At 41.9% G+C, this 20,973-nt stretch overlaps 5 protein-coding genes across 9 annotated transcripts; 3 read left to right on the plus strand and 2 right to left on the minus strand.

The window, feature by feature from the left end:
- Positions 1–2,117: 2,117 nt before the first annotated feature.
- On the plus strand, positions 2,118–9,021 carry LOC108134866 (heat shock protein beta-1). 2 transcript variants are annotated; one of them, XM_017255355.2, is made up of 5 exons: positions 2,118–2,614; positions 7,026–7,052; positions 8,148–8,229; positions 8,299–8,394; positions 8,461–9,021. In XM_017255355.2, the coding sequence occupies exons 1-5, from the start codon at positions 2,436–2,438 to the stop codon at positions 8,653–8,655; spliced, it is 579 nt and encodes a 192-aa protein (XP_017110844.1). In that variant the 5' UTR covers positions 2,118–2,435; the 3' UTR covers positions 8,656–9,021. The 2 variants fall into 2 exon arrangements, with proteins under 2 accessions (XP_017110844.1, XP_017110843.1); XM_017255354.2 differs by lacking the exon at positions 7,026–7,052 and having other exon boundaries at positions 2,120–2,614.
- A 173-nt stretch (positions 9,022–9,194) lies between these two features.
- LOC108134864 (solute carrier family 25 member 40) lies at positions 9,195–14,614 on the plus strand. 4 transcript variants are annotated; one of them, XM_017255348.2, is made up of 7 exons: positions 9,195–9,271; positions 9,339–9,442; positions 9,508–9,830; positions 9,906–10,093; positions 10,462–11,052; positions 11,662–12,040; positions 12,716–12,841. In XM_017255348.2, exons 3-7 carry the CDS (start codon positions 9,638–9,640, stop codon positions 12,733–12,735), a joined length of 1,371 nt encoding a protein of 456 aa, XP_017110837.1. In that variant the 5' UTR covers positions 9,195–9,271; positions 9,339–9,442; positions 9,508–9,637; the 3' UTR covers positions 12,736–12,841. The 4 variants fall into 4 exon arrangements, with proteins under 4 accessions (XP_017110837.1, XP_017110841.1, XP_017110838.1 ...); XM_017255352.1 differs by lacking the exon at positions 12,716–12,841 and having other exon boundaries at positions 9,339–9,830; positions 10,462–11,056; positions 11,662–11,797; XM_017255349.2 differs by lacking the exons at positions 9,195–9,271; positions 9,339–9,442; positions 9,508–9,830; positions 9,906–10,093; positions 10,462–11,052 and adding exons at positions 12,997–13,166; positions 13,222–13,737; positions 13,800–14,614 and having other exon boundaries at positions 11,928–12,040; positions 12,716–12,941.
- Positions 14,615–15,207: 593 nt separating this feature from the next.
- Positions 15,208–15,844, plus strand: LOC108134867 (coiled-coil domain-containing protein 86). The gene is made up of 2 exons (XM_017255356.2): positions 15,208–15,424; positions 15,485–15,844. Exons 1-2 carry the CDS (start codon positions 15,294–15,296, stop codon positions 15,774–15,776), a joined length of 423 nt encoding a protein of 140 aa, XP_017110845.1. The 5' UTR covers positions 15,208–15,293; the 3' UTR covers positions 15,777–15,844.
- On the minus strand, positions 15,810–16,743 carry LOC108134865 (L-seryl-tRNA(Sec) kinase). Its single transcript, XM_017255353.2, has one exon. The coding sequence runs from the start codon at positions 16,741–16,743 to the stop codon at positions 15,913–15,915; it is 831 nt and encodes a 276-aa protein (XP_017110842.1). The 3' UTR covers positions 15,810–15,912.
- Positions 16,744–16,899: 156 nt separating this feature from the next.
- On the minus strand, positions 16,900–17,490 carry LOC108134868 (mitochondrial import inner membrane translocase subunit Tim10B). Its single transcript, XM_017255357.2, has 3 exons — positions 17,362–17,490; positions 17,211–17,306; positions 16,900–17,151 (listed from the first exon to the last, which is right to left on the minus strand). Exons 1-3 carry the CDS (start codon positions 17,380–17,382, stop codon positions 16,900–16,902), a joined length of 369 nt encoding a protein of 122 aa, XP_017110846.1. The 5' UTR covers positions 17,383–17,490.
- Between the last annotated feature and the right edge of the window lie 3,483 nt (positions 17,491–20,973).

Genomic DNA, 20,973 nt, shown 5'->3' on the forward strand with positions numbered 1-20,973 from the left:
TGAAAAATAAAAACGACAACACCTCATCCGCAGCGCCTGCGTTGATCACCGATGATTGTGATTTTATTTTCGTAATTCATGATTAAATCTAGAATTATTTGGATGGCTCTACTGCCGTTGCCCCCGATGGAATTTGCAACGAAAACGGGCACGATTTTAAAATACAGTTATGGCTGCCCTGACGGAAAACTCGCAATAAAAACTTTTACTGACTTAAACCACATTTTTTTTAATATTTTTTTTTTTGTGGTGAAAACAATTTACCACAGCAATAAATCTTTTTTGCCACAAAATGAACAAATTTGAAAAATATACACAATTTTAAACTCTATACATTTAATGTTAAGCATTTAAGTTGTCCTAAAACATATATCTGCCAGTTGTCCCTGTACTTGCCATTTAACGCCATTATTTATATCAACGGTCATTGTAACCAGGTCCCATTCATTTGCATTCCCGTGGCCGATGACGCTCCGTAAAAGGACTTCTCTACGCTCGGCTCGACTTGACTCCCAATTTCGATTCCGATTCCGATTCCGGTTCAGAATCTCGTTCCCGAGCGCCAATGTCACGCGCCTGAGTCATTTAGTTTTGCATTTGTTTACAAACAAACCGATGAGGAGTGGGTAGTTCGTGGATGTCGATGTACACCCAGAGAATTACTGCCTACAAACATTAAATACGTTTACGTCTTGGTATTAAATGCACAAATAGTGTCATAAATAAAATAAGGGATAGAAAATATTTTAAACTTTGCATTTTTTTATTTTGAAAAAAATTATATATTTTTGTATTAGGTATGTGGTAAAAAAAATGTATTTTCTGTGTGTATCTGCGACGCCAACGTGTCCGCCCACTGTGGCTAATATTTGGACCCATCAACTCTGCACATTGGGCGCCATTCCTTTTTTTTTTGGCATTGAGGTGATGATCCAGCGCCGTAGACAGGATTTGATCAAAATCAGAAAACGTGCATTGCACCTCATGTGAAATATTAGTAATGTACTAGTTCAAAAACAAGAAATATATGTATATAAACTAATTAAAGAATTAAATATTTTTAAAATATTTTTTTAAAAAAAGTAATCTTGATGAACACTTAATGTAATATACATATGTAAATAAACATGCAATAGTTAACCAAACCCGAATAACGTTGCCATATCGTCCAATGTGCACCTCTCTCTTTCAGGGTCCGTTTCCTAAAACGGTAGGAAGCGTTGATCTCGAACCGGTTAACACGCTCGCTTATTCTGCCACTTCCACACCTACTTCCACCGCCACTTTTGCCTCCACCCACCATTCCAATTCCCATTCCCACATCGTCAGTTAACTGTTTGCTCCCAGTTAGCCAAATAGTCTGGGAACATCTAGTTTGCACTTGGATATTGGTTGCAAGCTGCAGTTTACTGACTTTCAACTCATGATTGAGCGTCTCCCACGCCAGATACATATGTGCGAAGTTTTAATTGCCTGCCTTCCCTTGAAACATGAAAAATTAATCATCAATTAATTTGTATATACAGCTCTTAATAATTTTACAATTTTTATTTAGTATTTATAGTCACTTAATTTCAGTCAATTTAACGACTTTAGGGTATGCAACACATTTTGTTATTTACAACCGTTTTTGTTGTTTCCGTTATAAGATAAAAGAGTATGTAAAATATCCTTGTAAAAGTGTAAATGAGAAAGAAGGACATTTGTTCCTAAAAATATAATAAATATTTTTTTCAGATTTTAAAGCTTTTTTTTATTCCGAGTGTAGAAAAGTTTGGTTGGAAGCAAGTGGATATACCTAATTTTAGGGCTAGTAGGGGGGTTGCGTTTCCTGTTTGGTCGGTATGTCCCTGTTTTACGGCACCTTGCCATAAGTAGGGTATCCGGCAAAGCAAAGGTAGAACGAGAACGAGAATACTCCCATTCTTCGCCGTCGCCTCTCCCACTAACAACAACATCCACATCCACATCCACATTGGCCTTTCAGACCTTTGGGCCATTGCCATTGTTGTTGCGCCGAGAGAGCGTTTGGGCCCGCTTACTCTCACGCGCTCTCTTCGCCGCTCTTTACCGCTCTTCGGCTGCGGTTGTGGTGTATAAAAGCGATGACTCCCGGAGAATGCAAAACAGTCGGGAAATCGAAACGCGGCTATCTGTGCGACACGTCCAATTCCAATCCAACCCACACACTCGCAAGGCCTAAATACACATATAGAAACACATCGTATTCCTCATTTTTTTTTTGGTTGCTCCGACGATTAGCAAGTGAACAAGCTCAAAAGCGCGTTGAGCAGAACAGAACCGAAACAGAAACAGAACCGAACAGTATATACGTCAACAGCTGTACAAAAGGCAGCTAAAGACAAGGCAAAAAAGAAGAGATTCGAGACTCCATCTAGCGAAGCAACCACCAAATAACCACCAACCGCACAAAAATGGCCGAGGCTAACAAGAGGAATATCCCCATTAAACTGGGAGACTTCAGCGTCATCGACACGGAGTTCAGCAACATCCGCGAGCGTTTCGACTCCGAGATGCGCAAAATGGAGGAGGAGATGGCCAAGTTCCGCCACGAGCTGATGAACCGCGAGGCCAACTTCTTCGAGTCCACCAGGTGAGGATTACTTTATAAGCGATTCCGATTCCGGCTAACTAAGGTATAAGTGTTTGATTTTGGAAGCCATTGCTATCCAGCGGTTCCCATAGATGCTTAGGGATAGTGTAAAGAAACGTGATTCGCTTGGTTCATCTCATAGTTCTGGGGCTCTAAATATAGAGGCGCACATCTTGCCACATCGCCTACTGGTCTGGAGCACTTACTCACAGACACAACATACACACAAAAAAAACAGAAAACAACGGGCCCGATTTGCGCCCCAGATATATATTTCTTTGCCGTCTCTTTGGGGGAGGATGAGTCACAAGTTCTAAATTCTTCGCCGCGCTGCTGTCTCCGGCCAAAAAACACATGTATCCGCCCGTCACCCGCAAGTAATCCCCCCGATTCTGATTTTTGTTTCCTTTCCGTCCGATCTCGAGTCCCACTCGTTTATGCAACCGTTATGTGAGGCATAACGGAATATTTCGAATTTCAAGAATCACCTGTGCCAAGACATTTAGTTGTGAGTGTGCCTACATAAGCTGAAAAATGTAATATTGTTGGTAATTAGATAAGATATTAAAATCTGTTCTTTCAAAGCAATATTTAGTGGCAGGTGGTCTATTTTGAAAAGAAAAGTATCCAATGAATCCCTAGCTTATGTACCATGTTTTTCAGACACATGTTTTTCAAAATTTCGAACTATTTTTAATCTTAAGACTTCTTACCTGGAAAAAATATGGCAAGCCCTTTTTGCAAAGCTAATCGTTTTATTATTTTTAATTTTTTACTTAAATGTTGTAACTCCTTATAGACAAATCAGCTATTACTGATTAAAGTCATATTTGCAAACTTGAGAGTCAATCAATAAATACATATTTAGAGACACTTTTTTTCCACTTAAATGTTATGTTTGTCGCTTTTCTCTGTGTAGGTTTATTGTCCAAATTAGTGATTAATAAACAAACAATGCTCGAGGCATTTGTATGGCAAATATTACGTCGCCTCTGACGCCGTCGCGATTGCGCGCCTCGTTGGCCTCTCAATCTCAATCAAGTAGCGTTGCGTGGGCGCCAGTTTTGGTTTTGGTTGCTATTGGAACGACCTCGGCCTATGACGTAATCGAACCGATGGAATCGTTGTTGCTTTTACCATGGTCGCCACTGCATTTGCATGGCCACAACAGAAAGCTTTCGCTCCATTCCCGAGGTACGCAACTTAAACCTACTACGGCTCCATCAAAGTTGACGACTCCACCCTGCAATCCTTTTCAACTTTGGTCATTTAAAGCAAAAGTTGGCAATTTAAGGAAATTAACCCAAATTGGTTCCCCAACCAGACACACCTGTGTGTGCTGCAGGTGCTTTCCTGCCTACACAGTGCCAAAGTTTGTTTACATGTTTATGCTCGGAGGTTACAAGTTTGATGAGCCAAATTAGCAACGATCAGTATGGATATGTTGGTTTTCGGTTACCATTCGTTCGGTCATCATATAAAGCCTTAGTTTGTTATGAATGATTTGGTTATCGAGTTAACTCTGTATTGACTAGAGAACTCCCGCTTTAAACTATTGACGAGTGGGGGTGGGGTCACCTTGTTGACCACCTCACAAAGTCCCGACCTCTGACATCTGGGGGCTATGGCGTGTCAGCAATTAATGCGCTGCGTGATATCTGAATGACTCAGCGCAGAGTGAACGCACACCCAGGTCTAGGGTCGTAAATCTATATAGGTAGGTTCCCCTTACCAGAATATAGATTGGATTGAATTGCTTTGGAGGGTTAAACGTATACCCACCCAATTACGTAAAGATGTTTGACTTTATAAGTATAGCAAACAAAGCAACAAACTTGTTATACAATCAGAAACAATTACATATATCTTAAACTAAATTATATCTAAATTAAAAGAATAATTTAACAAATTATTTCCTAAAAGAAAGAGTCTAGAAATAAAATAAAATAATTTAACAAATTCTTTTTTAAAATACCCGCCACTTAGTTCTTAATCGAAATACACATTTATACACATGTGGGTCAGAAATGGTAGCCCTTTTTTGAACTGCATATGTGGCACACAGTTTTTCAATACTAAAGTTAGATTGTTTGTTTTATACTAATGAGACGCTTTAATCTCAATCTCTTAACTTTAAGCGTATCACCTGTCGGCTTTGCCCCATCCCTCCATATGTGCATATGCATTTTAAATAGAAGCGTTTCATTACTTGAAGCTTTGATTTTTTTTAAATTAACATTTTAAATCCCAATATTTTTAAAGTAGAACAATCTTTTAATTGAAAGTGCACTTCTATTTAAACCATGGGGTCTCATATGAACATAGTTATGGCATAACAAAAAGGCTACAAATATGAAATTTGTACAATGCCGCTAAAATCTGTTAGGGCCATTTGTTTATCTAAAATTAAATTGGCATGCAAATGCATTTGTTGACGGCTCGGGGGAAAAGCTTTTATTTAGACTTGGCCAACTGCGCTGTTTCTGTGGCTATAAACCGCACTTTAATGACGGCGCCTCCTCGTTGTTGCCTACGATTCGGTTCCAATTGAAAATAAAATGATACGATTATCTCGGTGATCGCACGATATAGATAAGTATGTATGTATGTACATGCATACAGATAGGAACATACATATGCGTGGAAATTATATTGGCCAGACCCGATGTGGGAGGCAGAGTATTAGCTAGCAAACCCAAGCAATACCATCGATCAGCTAAATTTATAGACTCATTAATCGGCCTTGCGCTCGGGTGTGTGTGCGCACTGTTTAAACAAATAAGTACGCTAGATCATACAATTTATATTTATCATGCAAATAGCGCTGTGCGAAAAGCTTTCTCACATGGTCAGATGGAATGAGCACATTTAGTTGCCTATATTGGTTGCTGGATGCTGATAATTTAAATGAGCATCGGACGATGATATCATGTCAATTTTTAGCTATTGCGCTTTGTCTCGATTGAAAGCGCAATCTAAACCCGGTTCGATGACAAAGCTGCGATCGCCGCCGGTAATCGATATTTTAATTTGAAATTTGCGCTAACACATACGTACGCACATACTCGTTGGCAAACAACAAAAGAGAACAATTTTGTTTGCGCTCGTTCTCATTTCTTTTCTGTTTTTCTTGTATTTGTGTTTATTTTTGTTTCTTCTTTAGTTTCCCTTCGTTTGACTTTTCAATAACGAAAAAATATGCATGACATCATTGTCATCAGATGCCAGAGAGATATAGTCGCACACACACATGTATGGACATGCACACACATGCACATTCGTGCTGGCAAAAAGAGGGACGGAGAGTGAGAGATGGTATATTACAGAGTGGGGGAGTGGGAGTGGAAGAGCAGGTGCCTCGGCCAAAGAAACTTTGCCCAAGCTAACGGTTATTGGTGTTTATCATTAACGTGCTATTGATTTCTCTCTGGCGGGCGATCAACGCCCCTGCACCTCAAACACCGCTCCGCAAGGTCGCCAAATGGCCCACGCACGCTCACGTTTCGGCTTTAGTTGATAAGCTCCCCTGTTTCCACGGAGTGACCGTTGATAGCCGCTTATCAAAGACTCGCGAACACGCACACACAAATTGCTTCACGCTCACAGGTTTAACGGTCAATCAAATCTTTTCAGTTCCGAGACACCTCTACTCACATAACTACACATTTACATTAGGGTGGACCTCTGTAAAGTTAAATTAAATAAACAAATTAAACAAACAAAAATATTTCAAAACATAAAAATGTGGTTGTGAGGTTTAGGCGTAGAGCAATGGCCTTAAAGTTTCAGTAAAGATTACTTATGCGACAGATAAAGCCAGTAAAATTTAGCCGTATCTTCGAAATAAAATAAGGAAGACAAAGAATGTGATATACAAATACAATTTTTTTAGTTGGAATACTAAGTCTAGACTGGGCCATACAAAAAATGGGTATAAGGGGAACCCTGTCTGAAGGCGCAAATCAAAAGATACGAAATCAAAATTATTTATTAGTAAAACGGGTATAAAATGCAATCACAATTTACAATTAGGTTTAAATAAAACATCAAAATCGAAATAAGAATAGGAGCAACACAAACATTTGAACAAAGAACTTCTAAGTGAACGGAATATGGAAAAATATAAATTAATGACCTTAATTGAATATGGCTAACTAGTGTGTATGTTACTGTTTCTTAATACATATATGTACATACATAAGTAGGTAATTTTCAGAGGATGTAAGATTAGATTCATAAGAATATGTCGTTGAGGGTTATATGGTTACTGATTATTACATTTTGCCTAACTAAATATATATATATTTTCCTCTATTTTTCTCTTTTCTCTTTCTTGCCGCTTGGAAAACATTAAACAACCGCAATAATTTCCATATAATAATAATCTCCTCTCCTATCTTAAATCAAAAAGCTCTACTAAAAAAACAACAACTACCAGGTACCAAAACCGTAGAAAGTATACCAACTAAAATTGTATTTTCTGTTTATCCTTTATTTCTTCTTGACTAAACCCTTATTTTTAGTAACTTACTTATTTTAATATATATTTTCTTTGTTTGTAATTTTAATATTACAATCCTGCACATATTCACGAACTTAACACTAAAAAACGATACTCGGTACTCCACAAGTAAGCATTGCAGGTTTAGTTGTATACATATGTACATATGTACATATCTTAATAAATAGGAAGAGCAAATAAAAAGCTGAGCAGCTAATAAAGACAATGAAACTTAACGGAGTATTTATTTAAAATATATTCGGAACATTGGAGACAAATAAATAACTACAGGTTCAACTTAATAGAAAATAAAATAAATATATATTTTTACAACGATCGATTTGTAAAAGGTACCTATTTTTATAATTTTTTTTGTTAAGTTAAATCTGTCTTTGAATGGCAGCTGAGCCAAGTCACGAGTGTGTTATTTTAAGGACCCGTCTAGACATATGCGAGCAGGAGGGTTTATTTATAGTTTTAGGCTGTCTAAGTAAATCGTGTCTTGATCCACGGTCTCTAACTATACATAATATGTTCAAGTAAAGCCTTGAAGATTCCCTAAGGGGTCTATTCATGGCGGATGCCAGAAATAATAGTTCCCTTGTGTCTAGCGCAATCTTTAAAATAGGAAATATAACATATGTACATATATACTGCCTATGAGTTTATCTGTACTGAATGCAGACACACGAATGTAGTTTGAGCTCCAGCTGCTCCCTTCAGATCCGTACATAGCACACCGAAGCGGAAGTCAGATCTATTATTAGATGGTTCTCGATCATCAAGTCTTCATTTGAGTTGAGTTCGCCAGCGGGATTCAGTTACATCCTAGAGCAGCATCAGAATGGAGGCTTTCACGCGCACATTGCATAAAACCTTTCGTAGCACTAGAACCACGACTACTACTACTACCACCAAATCCTCCACAAGGTTCCCACACGCAACCCTAACACTTTTGATTTAAATTTAAATCTTACTGTTTTAATTTGATGACTTTTCAGTTTTAACATTGCCAAAATTATTTTGTTGCAGCTCAACGACAAACTCGGCTCTGCCATCCCGAATCCCAAAGCAACAGAACTATGTCTCCGACATTAGCTCACCCTTGATACAGGTATGTAACGCGGTTATAACTTCATATATCAATTTAAGCATAATCAACATGTAATTGTTATAATTGCAGGATGAGGGCGACAACAAAGTGCTGAAGCTGCGCTTCGATGTCAGCCAATATGCCCCCGAGGAAATTGTGGTGAAAACCGTTGACCAGAAGCTATTGGTAAGTTCCCTTTCACACGTGCCCTGCCAGAATCGTACTAACATAGATCTATTATTTTGGACTTAGGTGCACGCCAAGCATGAGGAAAAGTCGGACACAAAGAGCGTGTACAGGGAGTACAACCGGGAGTTCCTGCTGCCCAAGGGCGTCAATCCCGAGTCCATCCGCTCGTCCCTCAGCAAGGACGGAGTCCTGACCGTGGACGCCCCCCTGCCAGCACTCACCGCCGGCGAGACACTGATTCCCATTGCGCATAAGTGAAGTCCTCAGCCCCAGTCCCAGTCCCAGACCCAATCCCGATCCAAAATCAATCACCAGTACCGCTTTGCGGAGGAGAAGGAGGAGGAAGAGGAGGAGGAGGCTACCGCAAATCAGATTAAATCATACACACACATTGAGTTTAATCCAATCCTATCTAAATGATTAATTTTTTTTGGTTCTGACTTAAAGCTAAACTATGTTACTGACTTACTACTCATTAACTTAAATATAATTCAAATTATTATTAAATTTGATTAATTTAATTCATATTTATAATTTTCGCATTAAACGTAATCAATTTTGTCGTAGTTATCCCCGCATTCGTTTTCCTTTCCTCCCATCAAAAATAAATCAATATTTATCCAACTGAGTGGTTTCAACCAGTTAGTGGTGGATTTTTAACTGGATTTTCTATGTGAATTTAATAAATCGGAAGCAAAAATGGGTTGCCTTTGTTCTTTCCAAGGAATAAAAGTTCTTAGAGGTTTTTGACTATATAAAGTATGTATATTCTTCCCTTATTTCGGAGTTGGCTTATGGAAATACTTTCGAATTTGTAGTTAAATAAACTTTATTCAATAAAGTACAAAATGTGCTAAGTACAATTATTCTTAAAGTAAGTATTATTTTGTGTCAATTTTTGAGACCATCAAGCCTGTTTTTACGCTGTAAATCGATTTTAGTTAAACTATTCTATTATATTATGCCGTATTTCCTGAGTGTTGGATTTTTTACACTTTAAAAAGGGGCCGTCCCAGTGAACAGGTCGTCTGAGTTTGGCGTTCACGTTCGTTTCGAAAAAAATCCCTTGCTCAGAGATATTGTGTGCAACACGAACTTACCAAATTGTAGGCGCCGCCCAGGGATGTCTTCCCCGAAGACCGGAGGTCCAGTCTTTCTGCAATCAGTGCACTTGTGACTGTCCGCCGGGGATTGGCAAAACTTATTCCTAAGTTAGTAAAGCGAATTTATTGAAATAAAGATGCCTGTGGAGTTGGAGTCTCAGAATGCAAATGGTGGCGATGGCGAGGAGGAGGAAGGTCGATTGGAGTACAAAGAGGTGGATCCGCTGCGGCTATCAACATTGATCCTGAAGGCTGATCCGCGGTACCGCATCAAGCCAATGCAGCAGGTGGTGTCCGCACTCATTGGCGGCCTCATTACGACGTTTGTGGGTGAGTAGATGGATAGTCGTTCCAGGTCGTAGCTCCAAGGTCTAACCCGTAACCCATAACCCATGACCTGTTAAGTGACCCCCTTGGAAGTGGTGAAAACGCGGGTGCAGACCCAGCATGCGGTTCGCCAGCGACCGACTACCTCGAAGCTCTGCTACGTCTTCCACAACGGTCTGATGACGCATGTGTGCCGCTCCAGCGACATCTGCATTCCGAAACCGGGTCGGGACCCCCGCGACCTTCGACCCCTGCGCGGTGCCATGGTGAGTCCGTGCTTTCCACGCCCAAATATGTCTAATAGCAGTGGAATGTCGTAGAAAATGTAAAAAGTTGACTAGTGAAATAATTCAATTTGTGGCTTTTCGCCATGACTTTTAATCTAACTATTCCCATAACTTTTTGAAATTTTTTTTTTAAATATAACAAAAAAAAATATTATTTGAATCACTTATTTTGAAACCACATAAGTTTTATTTTGATACTCATACTTGTAATATTTATTATATTGAGAAATTTTTCGTACCAAATAGCTTAAAATGAATGTAATAATAGTTTAGTTTCTATGACAATTTTATATGGGTGTTCCCACCAAGATTCAGTGCAAGTCATTCATATCTATTTTTGTAAGCAGGACGCGTTTGTCAAGATTGTCTGCAGCAGTGGACTGAGCGGCTTGTGGGCAGGTCTCAGTCCAACGTTAGTTTCGGCGCTGCCCTCCACGATTATCTACTTTTTAACGTACGAGTATATAAAGAATTACCTGTCCCACATCTACATGGTGTCGGGCAAGCTCGATGAATCCGGCGCGGAGGACCAAGTGCCCGGAGCCTATGGTGGTGATCCCCTGGACCTGGCCACCAGGGGGCGGAATGTTAGCGCCACTGCTCAGGCTCCGGCCGCTGTGCCACTGCCCTACTACGTGCCCATGGCCTCGGGCATCTGCTCCCGCACCATCGTTGTGACGGCCATTACGCCCATCGAAATGGTGCGCATCAAGATGCAGTCGGAGTACATGACCTACTCGGAGCTGTGGCGCGTGCTGCGTTCGTTGGTACGCCAGCACGGGTTTCTGGGTCTGTGGCGGGGCTGGCCGCCCACCGTGATGCGGGACGCCCCCTTTTCGGGCACCTACTGGGCAGCCTACGAGGCGATGAAGCGGGCCTTCGGTGTCTCGGAGCCCACCTTCCTCTTTAGCTTCTTCACGGGCGCCGTTTCCGGAGCGGTGGGTGAGCAGTGCGCTTCCGCACACAGAAATAGATACAAAATAACAAACTAATTTGAGGTATTGTAATTTCACTCAAAAGTTTTGAATCAGTCATAATATTATTATTAAATTATTTATTTTTCATGATCAGCACCAGGTAGTCTGCTTTTAACCAGATTGCTATCTGTACCTTTGCTAATATCATAGACTCATAAAAAAAATGTACCAAGTCCAAGAATTGTATTTTTAATTTAAGTATTTTAACTTTTACATATGTAGTACTTTAAATATGCAAACATTAAATATTTTACAATTTCAAATTTGACTAATTTCGAAATATTACAAATATTTTAAATATTTGCTTTAAATTTATGCCATTTTAAGCTGAAATATTATGCATAATATAAATATTTTCGTTAACACAAATCTTCCAATTTAATATGCAAACAAAATTCATGCATTACTTACTGTTCGGTAGTAGAGAGAATATGGAAATCCCTGACTTCTGCTGATTCTAAAAGATTACTTTTGATTAAAACTACAATACCCTCTACTATTAATTATGTCTCTAAGCCTAATCTGCGACCCTGGCGAGAGTAACCGAGTTTTGTATCCGTGTCCCTACAGATGGCCACCTTTGTGACAATGCCCTTTGACCTGATCACCACCCACACGCAGATGGAGCTAGGTCAGGATGTGCTCTACGAGGAGATGGGAGCAAGACCAGGATCAGGAGCGCCAGTAGAAACAGGTGGACGATCTGGATCGGGTTTGGTATCGGGCCTAGGATCCAAAGACAGGCAGCGGAACCCGCCTGTTGGGCCCCCCAAGCCATCTATGTTTTCCCGGTTGAACCACATCTACCGGCAGCGGGGATTACGGGGCCTCTACGTCGGCGTTTTGCCGCGCATGCTCCGTGTGGTTCCCGCCTGTGCCATCATGATCTCCACCTTCGAGTACAGCAAGTCGTTCTTCTTCCACTACAACCTGGATCTCCAGGAAGCGGGTAGGTAAAACGGAAAGGGGGCCAAAGCCGGCTTGGGCACTTTTTTAAGAAACCAGTCTCCAGGATGCAGATGCACCCATGATAAAACTTTTCATTTTTCTTTGAAAGGTTGCAACCAAATTTTGATTTTTAATTAAATTTAAATTAACTAACAAAACTAAGTCTAGTATACAATTCTAAACCTAGTAAATTGCTTATTGTATTTTAAATATATGTTGGTTGGTATAGATATTGTCTGGAAAATCATAAACGCTAAAAAAACACAAATATTTTTTTTAAAAGCCTCAGATTTTTAACGTTTGCAACTCATAATTTCAAAAGTAAGATAACTGATGTTTTTTCTTAACGATTCAATTTGAATTCAAATTGTTTTCCAAACTACATAAGTTTCTAAAGCCTGGTTTCAAAATTCAAAAGTGCGGGGGGTTCCCTCAATATGCCAGATTTTCGATAGGCCCGCGATAGCAGTTCCGTTCCGATAACACTATCGATAGACGCGAGCGGCAACAGCTGATCGGCTGGCCAGGAATGGGACAAAACCGAGCACGGTGTTTTATTTTGGACCTGGAGACTATTTCACAATGATCGATCGGCTTGCCTAACAGCCTGGCATTCGCATTCGACAACAATCCAGATATAAGCACTCGATTCATCTTATTGCCCAATCCCCGCCAGCTTACCGGGGCTCCCAGTGAAGTCACTAGCGAGAGAGCAACTGCACCTGCAATGGCCAAGAGGGAATGGGAATCCTGCGCCCACTTGGCGGCCGCCTGTGCCGCAGTGGCGGCCACTCCCAGCCAGAGCCAGTCGAAGGCCACTATGACAGACCCCCGGTTCCGGATCCGACCTCTTCAGCAAGTGGCATCCGCCTGCACCGGCGCCATGGTGACCGCCTGCTTCAGTAAGTGACCCAAAAAAACAGGTCGGGATTGGTTTCAATACATTGTCTTTTGCAGTGACCCCTCTGGATGTGATCAAGACGCGGCTGCAGGCCCAACAGCAGGCGCTGCTCTCGAAGAAGTGCTTCCTCTACTGCAACGGCCTCATGGATCACATCTGCCCCTGCGGTCCGGACACACCCAACCCAGCAGTGGCCAAGCCGGCACCCCGCTTTTCTGGCACAATTGTGGGTAGTGTTATTAGTATTACGAGGATCTGAATCTAACCAAATGTCTTTACAGGACGCTTTCATCAAGATAAGCCGCGCCGAGGGCGTCGGCTCCCTGTGGTCGGGGCTCAGCCCAACACTAATCTCGGCCCTGCCCTCGACCATCATCTACTTTGTGGCTTACGAGCAGTTCAAGGCCCGCTTCACCGACCTCCACTACAAGTACATGCAACGCCCGGACAGCAGCGCCAACGGGCGCGACATTCCACTTCCGATTCCATTTCTGGTGCCGCTGCTGGCTGGCGTTTCGGCTCGCATCCTGGCCGTCACCTGTGTGAGTCCCGTCGAGCTGATCCGCACCAAGATGCAGTCGCAGCGCATGACGCACGCCGAGATGTTCGGCACCATTCGCCAGGTGGTGCAGTCGCAGGGCATCCTGGGCCTTTGGCGCGGCCTGCCGCCCACAATCCTGCGCGACGTGCCCTTCTCGGGCATCTACTGGACCTGCTACGAGTACCTGAAGAGCTCCTTCGGCGTTGTGGAGCCAACGTTTAGCTTTAGCTTTGCTGCGGGAGCAATATCCGGATCGGTGAGTTGGCCTCAACTCCTCCAAGTTGTTAGCCCCGCTAGTTACATGATCGATTATTACAGGTGGCTGCCATGATCACCACGCCCTTCGACGTGGTGAAAACGCACGAGCAGATCGAATTTGGCGAGAAGTTCATATTCTCAGGTAGGCCCAACCATCAGGTTCACACACCATGCACCAGCAGCATTGACAATGGTTCGGTTTGCATTACGGCAGATAATCCCCAGCCCACCGGCAAGCAAGTGGTCACCAAGTCGGTGGCGGTGCGCCTGGCCAGCATTTACCGCCTGGGCGGAGTGCCCGCCATTTTCTCTGGACTGGGCCCCCGACTCTTCAAGGTGGCACCCGCGTGTGCGATCATGATTTCGTCCTTTGAGTACGGCAAGTCCTTCTTCTATCACTACAACATCGACCAGCACAACCGAAGCATCCAGGCGTCCGCAGCGTGAGATCGTGGCATCGGTCACTCCAAATTCGACTACTACAGTGAATCTGTGTAAATATGTACAACTATTGCCTCAGTTTCCAGGAAATCGGTGGGCAGGCAACCTTCCTCTTCTGCTGGCTTTGGCGAGCCCTTTCGAAATTGTTAAATTGTAGTGCAAATAAAATTCTTGTTTTTTCTAGTTTAAAAACAACAACAACAAGCTGGCTGGCCGTTCCCACCCAAAATTCCTTTGCGCTCCTAGCTAGTCGTAATGTTTTAACTAGAAAACCAAACCAGAAAATGAACTATAACTTTGTACATGTACAGATATGAGAGCGCACAAAGGGCCAATTGTTTGTTACAAATATAATTTTCTTTCAACTCCTTATAGAAATAGAAATTATACTTTAAAACATTAAATAAAATATGTGAGTTGCTTTATAACAATAATTGGTACTTTTCAACTGATCTTTGGTTCAAGGTTTTAACATGTTCTTGCGTTGAACTAAAATTTTTTATTTAATTAGTCGATCCTATGGTTCCTTGGTATGCTGCAGAATATCTTACGATCCCTGAGATTTTTAAACTTTATCTCAATACACATGAAACAAGATTAAAATTACAGTTTCATGTAAACAACTTTTAAACTTGGAGGTCAGTAAGAAAGATTAGATAAGGTGTATATGTTAAAACTTATTATCGATCAAGAGCGAAGGTAATTGCACCAGTGACAGTTAAATTAAAACTCGAAATTAATTTAACATTAAGATAACTGTGATTTATGATTTTTAAACTTCAAAGTCAACACAATTTTTACTCTTGCTTTTAGAGTATATATGAATCAAATATATATTTGTCTACAAATTTCATATAAATCGGCCAAATTGGTATATAAAATATTAAAGTCTCAAATAACTCTTAATAATGGTTCCTTATTTATAAGCCATACTCATTTAATATTTTTGAAATGGCGCCTAATAAGTTAGTGATCGAAAGCAACCCTTCGATTTCCGATTACTTTGCCAAACATATGTTGAGGGCTATCGATAGGCGACCAGGCAACACGTGCATTTTTTGTTTTGTATTTGTGTTTGGATTTTATTTTGACCTAGAAGATTTGTCCGACAAAATGAGTGAAGCCGCAACTGAAACTGCCACGCCCAAGACGCCGGCGAAGGCCAAGAAGGCGGCAAAGCCGGAGGCCAGCATTCCACGTGGTCAACCGAAGTCCAACCGGCCGTGGAAGACGCCGAAACAAAAGTGAGTGCCCCAGCTACTTGCCACCTTGTCCGGCGGCTAACAAGCTCTATTCCCTTGCAGATTCAGCCAGATCAAGAAGACCGTGAACCGGTTGACCTTCGCCAAGAAGGAGGCCCTGCGCGGGGAGCTGCGCTACATCAAGGAGCGCTCGAAGGAGATCAAGGATAAGCGCAAGGAGGATGCCGTCCAGAAGCACCAACGCCGCGTGGAGAACGCTGAGCGGCGGCTGGCCAACGAGCGCCGCTCGGAGGTCGTCCAGGTCATCAAGAATCCCGCCAAGCTGAAGCGCATGAAGAAGAAGCAGATGCGCATGATCCAGAAGCGGGACACCAGCCAGGTGAAGGTGGTCTGAGATGAGAGATGGTTCCCCCTAACTTAACTTGTATTTTTTTGCTAATAAATCTAGTTTTAATTCAGTAACATATATCTGTGTATTAACGGTCGCAATGCAAAAGTGTGGACTACAAACGAATTTAGCTTATCTTAGCCTAGTTTAACAAATTTACATAGTAATCCAAGGCCTTGCCGCCGTTCTCAGTCCGAAATTTTGTCAATATATCCTTTCGCCTGTTGTTTAATGTCCTGCCTGCTAAACGTTTCTGCTGCTCATCAGTTAGTCCTTGGATTAATGCACCGATGCGTGTCCGCAGCAACAAATCCAGGCTGTGGACCTGGGATTGATCCTGCGGGTGTGTATTTGCTGGCGATGGTGTCTTCGTTGCGGGCATGTCAAGCAGGGAACTTATGAAAGCTAGTACAGCAGGTAATTCCGCATCCTGGTCTTTAAGGGTAAAGCTATTACGCTCCCAGGCTTCCGCGCCCGGTGTCTCCAGCCGCTCGTTCATCTGGCGCACCACATCCTCCGGCACGCGGCTAGCATCGCTCCTTGTCGAGTTTGCCCGCAGGCAGGAGTCCAGCGAGGTGGCCATGTGTATCTGCCCGTAGACGCAGCCCACATTGCGGCACAGCTGCTGAAGCTTGTGGCGCATACTGCGGTAGTAAAAGTTATCGTCGCACAGGATGAGATGGCTCCTGCTGCTACTGCGATCGTCGCTGGAGCTGGTGCGTTGGATTTGCGGCGGCCAATCGGTGTCTTCTTGAATGGCCGAAATTAGTTTTTCTATAATATTAAAGATGTGCTCACGCTGCTCCCTGTAGTTCGGCTGCCCCAAGGACCGGACATCGAGGAAGTCGTCGAAGCACAGGTGAACGATGTGGCAGACGCGGAGGGCAGCCCGCTGGGCCAGCAGCCAGGTGCACAGAGAGGTCTTGCCCGCTCCCGGTAGGCCGACCAGCGCAACTAGGCAAATGCAACGCATCGTGTGAGGTTGATTGGTTGGTGTTGTTGGGTGTTTCTTGTGGTCTGGAGGCGACTGCTGACTGTGTGTGTGTGGGAGGGCGGGTGGACACCGCGATTAGCTATCTAGGATCGAGAACAGCAGCTGCGGCGTGGCATACCACCCCGAGTTCTGCTGCTACATCGACAGGTTGCCGGTGACGCCCGGCTGGACTGGAGTAAGTATGGTCGTGGCCGCCGCCTCCTTCAGTCGCTGCTCCTGCTCCTTCTCCTGTTCCTTCTGCTGCTGCTGCTGCTGGGCCTTGCGGGCGTTCTCCTCCACCTCCTCCATGCGCTTGGCGTTAATCGTGGTCTGCACATCCACGTACACCTTCATCATATTCTGATTGAAGCGGGCAAACTTGGTGACACACCTGTCCACGCAGATGTCCTGAGGGGAGAGGTGTTTAGTTAATGATGTCTTCCAGAGACCCCAACTCCAATACCCACCTCATGGCCGCCCAGGTCGCGCTGGCTGAGATTATCCACGCATCGGCTGAAACACAATTCCGTCACTTTGTTGTATAATGTGAGAAAGTCCTTGAGCTGTAATTCATATAGGTAAGAACGGATTTCCGAATCCCCCCAAGTTTACGCTTACATTACGCAAGTTGGAATCCATCGGTCGACCAGGACTTGCGTCTAGATTGTGTTTTAATACAGCAATTATACAATTTAATTTTACAAGCCGTCACGTTCGTGACGAGAAGAACAGCTGATTTCCATTCAGTTTAAACTATCGATAGCAATGTGTAGTCGATTATAAGGTTTCCCACGTCTGTTATCGATTTCAAAATTTAATAACGAATCACGAGGGGAGACAACTTCACCAGGAAGCGGCTCATTTCAATTTATTCTGTTTTATGTTACCTAATCTTGCCTTTATTAACTCTTGATCTTTTAGTCTTAAGAAAAATTATGTTCTATTTAATAAAGTAATATATTTTATATATATATATATATATATATATATATATATATATACAATGCTAACTAATAGTTAAAACTAGGAGTTAACAAAAATTGTGGTTAGAGCTATAGCTGCAAAAGGCCTTCAGCTCTGAGGCTGGTTTAGTATTTTATACTAGCATTATTTAATTATTTATTTTATATTATAATTCTACTTATGGTTTTATATATATATATACATTTTCTGATGAACTTATATACCTTAGGAATAGTTTATATTGTGTAGATTATATTTGATTTTTCTAAGAAAGTGAGGATCATTAGGGAATTAACTTTGGTGGGATTGGCTAAGGCCTGGGTTGGGTTTAGATTGGGGAATGATGAGGATCGTTGTGTCGAGAGAGAAGGGCAAAGGGAAAGGATATGGTTAACGTCTAGAAGAGCGTTGTTGCACAGTGGGCATGTGTTCGGTATTGAACGGTCAATATAGTGTGCGTTTGTCATCTTTGTGTGGCCAAGTCGCAAGCGGGTGATTACGATTTGTTGTCTCCTATTAAGTTCGGGGAAGTTATGGGGGAAGTTAGGTGGTGATAATTTAGATATGTATTGGTACCATGTCGAGGTTTTGTTTAATAATTCTGTGTGTCTGTGTTTTAATGATTTTTTGAGGTTCTGTGTGATGTCTCTGGAGTTGTAATTGTCTGTGTATATGAGGGGTTGTCTGATTGCTTTTTTTGCTTCAGAGTCCGCTGTTTCGTTTCCTTTGATGCCAACATGGCTTGGTATCCATATTAATGTTATTTTGGGAAAGTGTTTGGAAAGTAGGTTACGGATAGTGGTGGGGTAGTAGGAATTGTTGTTAGGGTTTGCGATGGAGGTGATGGAGGAAAGTGAGTCTGAACATATGGCGTACTTGCCTCTTTTTTTAATACAGATTTGTGCAGCTTTGTAGATGGCTATTATTTCGCTGGAAAGGACTGTAGAATAGGCAGGTAGTAGGCCTGTTTTAATTACATTATTTTCATCGGTAACACTATACGCGATGTTGTCTTCTGCCTTCGATCCATCGGTGTAAATAAAGTTGTGGTTCGGGTATGTGGATTTTAGGGACTGGAAGAGTTGTTGAAAGACTATTGGGGGGGTGGAGTTTTTGTTTTGTTTGGTTAGTTCGGTGTTGATCGACTTTTGTATTGCAACTAGGTCAAAATTTTTGCAGGTGTTCTTTTTTATTGGGTGGAATGGGATGTTTTGGTTTTTGCAGATTTGGATTGTTCTATCTATTGTGCTAGGGTATCTGTGTTTCTTTTTATTTGTTTTTAAAAGTTTGATAAGTGGGGTATCTTTGGAGTGTAATAGATTTTTAAAGAGGTTGCCGGTAAGGAAGTCTCGTTTGTGCTCTATAGTATTAACGTTGGCTTCTATTAGTAAGTTATGTGTGGGTGTGGATCGGAATGCTCCAAGTGCTGCTCTTATTGCAGCGTTTAATGGAGTTCTTAGTTTATTTAGATGGGACTTAGGTGAGTACCCATAAATGGGTAAACAGTAGTCAATTTTTGAAACTATTAAAGATTTTAGAACTTGAATTAGTGTTGTGGTGTTGGTGTTGTATCTCATTGAGGAGAGGTGTTTGACTATTCCGAGAGGTTTAGCAAGGTCGGCTTTAAGTTTGATTATGTGGGATGACCAATCGTATCTGCTGTTTATGGTAAGGCCTAAGATTTTAAGAGTTTGAGTGGTTTTAATGGGTGTGTTTCCTGTGAGCAGTTTTGCTTTGCAGTTGTGTTTTCGGCAGATGTGGAGTGTCTGGCACTTGTCCTTTGACAGGACTGAGCCCGAGAGCGTGCACCATTCATTTATTTCTTTAAAGACTGATTCGAGATTGGTTGTGGGGTTTTTAAGTTTGTTATGTTCGATGAGGAAGTGGAAATCGTCTGCGTAAGCGCAGAATTTTACTTCTTTGTGAATGGAAATTATTGTAGTAAGGGAGTTGTAAGCAATAAGGAATATAATGACAGAAATTGGAGATCCTTGCGGGATTCCATTGTTGAGGGGGAAAGATTTAGAGAGGTTGTTGGATGACTTTACAGTTATTTTACGGTTTGTCATAAAGTTTTTGACGTAGTTAATGATATGATGACCCAGTTTCCATTCGAGGAGTTGGTTAATAACAGTGTGTATGCCAATTTTGTCGAAGGCCTTGGTAAAGTCTAAAGATATTATTGAGAGGTGCTTTTTGAGGGAAATAGATCTGGAAGCTAAGTGGTCTATGTAGAGTAGACTGTCTAGTACAGATTTACCTCTTTTGAAACCGAATTGGTTGCTGTGAATGAGGTCGTTGTTTAAAACGAACCACCACAGCCTTTTAGCAACTATTTTGTCTAGTACTTTGGCTAGACATGAGTTTAAGGATATCGGTCTATATGATTTTATGTCTGTTTGGGTTTTTGAGGGCTTAAGGATAGGTAAGCCTAAGCTGAGTTTGAAAGATTGAGGAATATGGGATTTGTTGTTGAAGTTGTTAATAATTCTGTGTTTAAAGGTGTCAGGAAGGTTTTTAATCATAGAGTATGATATGCGGTCTAGGCCTGGAGTGTTGCCTTTTAGGGAGTTAAGGGCTGATGAAAATTCAATGAATGTGATGTCTTTCTCGATTTCGATTGCTGTTTTAGAGGGAAAGTAGTCTAAGTTTGTGTTTAGACTGTACTTGCTTTGTCGGAAAGATGAGGAAAAGTTGTAATCTTCTGCTTCTTCTGACCAAGATTGTCCGATAAAGTTCGCTATTTCTGTTTGGTCCGTTATAGCTGACTGGGTTATTGGGTTATATAAGGAGTGAATGGTTTTTGTGGGGTATAAGCCGCACAGGCGTTTAATATTTGCCCATGTTTTAGATGGGTCTGAGTTGTGATGGATGTCGTCGTATGTATTAATTTTCCTTTTGTTTTGGGGCTGAATCTTAACAGAGGGAGTTGGCGTGTTGTTGGCTATCTGTGCTGATGTTGGTTTGCATGAGTGTTGTATTATATTGGAGTATGATGTTGACTGATGTGTGTGGCGTTGGTGGTACAAATTCTTTGCCGTTTTGTAGTCAACTTTTTCGATGGTTTTAATGGCAACGATTTCCTTTTGTTTTATGAATGTTGGGCAGGCTTTGTCGAGGGGGGTGTGGTTGTTTTTAATGTCTGGAATGTTTTTGCAGTTTAGGCAGTATTCAGGATTGGTGCAGTTGTTATCATCTGTAGGGTGGTGTTCTGAGCATTTGTTGCATAGTTTTGGGCTTTTGCAGAACTTTGTGGGATGTCCAAAT

Source organism: Drosophila elegans, unplaced genomic scaffold (assembly GCF_018152505.1).
Source record: "Drosophila elegans isolate 14027-0461.03 unplaced genomic scaffold, ASM1815250v1 contig_149, whole genome shotgun sequence".
Classification (NCBI taxonomy): domain Eukaryota; kingdom Metazoa; phylum Arthropoda; class Insecta; order Diptera; family Drosophilidae; genus Drosophila; species Drosophila elegans.

What these genes read in the sequence shown, in the direction of transcription:
- LOC108134865 (XM_017255353.2), bottom strand. Translation starts at nt 16,743, where the DNA reads ATGCGTTGCATTTGCCTAGTTGCGCTGGTCGGCCTACCGGGAGCGGGC.
- LOC108134867 (XM_017255356.2), top strand. Translation starts at nt 15,294, where the DNA reads ATGAGTGAAGCCGCAACTGAAACTGCCACGCCCAAGACGCCGGCGAAG. An exon ending in TGGAAGACGCCGAAACAAAA is followed by an intron (nt 15,425 to 15,484) that starts GTGAGTGCCCCA and finishes ATTCCCTTGCAG; the next exon opens with ATTCAGCCAGATCAAGAAGA.
- LOC108134868 (XM_017255357.2), bottom strand. Translation starts at nt 17,382, where the DNA reads ATGGATTCCAACTTGCGTAAT. An exon ending in TGGATTCCAACTTGCGTAAT is followed by an intron (nt 17,307 to 17,361) that starts GTAAGCGTAAAC and finishes TATGAATTACAG; the next exon opens with CTCAAGGACTTTCTCACATT. An exon ending in GCGACCTGGGCGGCCATGAG is followed by an intron (nt 17,152 to 17,210) that starts GTGGGTATTGGA and finishes CTCTCCCCTCAG; the next exon opens with GACATCTGCGTGGACAGGTG.
- LOC108134866 (XM_017255355.2), top strand. Translation starts at nt 2,436, where the DNA reads ATGGCCGAGGCTAACAAGAGGAATATCCCCATTAAACTGGGAGACTTC. An exon ending in AACTTCTTCGAGTCCACCAG is followed by an intron (nt 2,615 to 7,025) that starts GTGAGGATTACT and finishes TAAATCAAAAAG; the next exon opens with CTCTACTAAAAAAACAACAA. An exon ending in TTAGCTCACCCTTGATACAG is followed by an intron (nt 8,230 to 8,298) that starts GTATGTAACGCG and finishes TTATAATTGCAG; the next exon opens with GATGAGGGCGACAACAAAGT.
- LOC108134864 (XM_017255348.2), top strand. Translation starts at nt 9,638, where the DNA reads ATGCCTGTGGAGTTGGAGTCTCAGAATGCAAATGGTGGCGATGGCGAG. An exon ending in CGGGCGCCGTTTCCGGAGCG is followed by an intron (nt 11,053 to 11,661) that starts GTGGGTGAGCAG and finishes GTGTCCCTACAG; the next exon opens with ATGGCCACCTTTGTGACAAT. An exon ending in CCTGGATCTCCAGGAAGCGG is followed by an intron (nt 12,041 to 12,715) that starts GTAGGTAAAACG and finishes AATCCCCGCCAG; the next exon opens with CTTACCGGGGCTCCCAGTGA.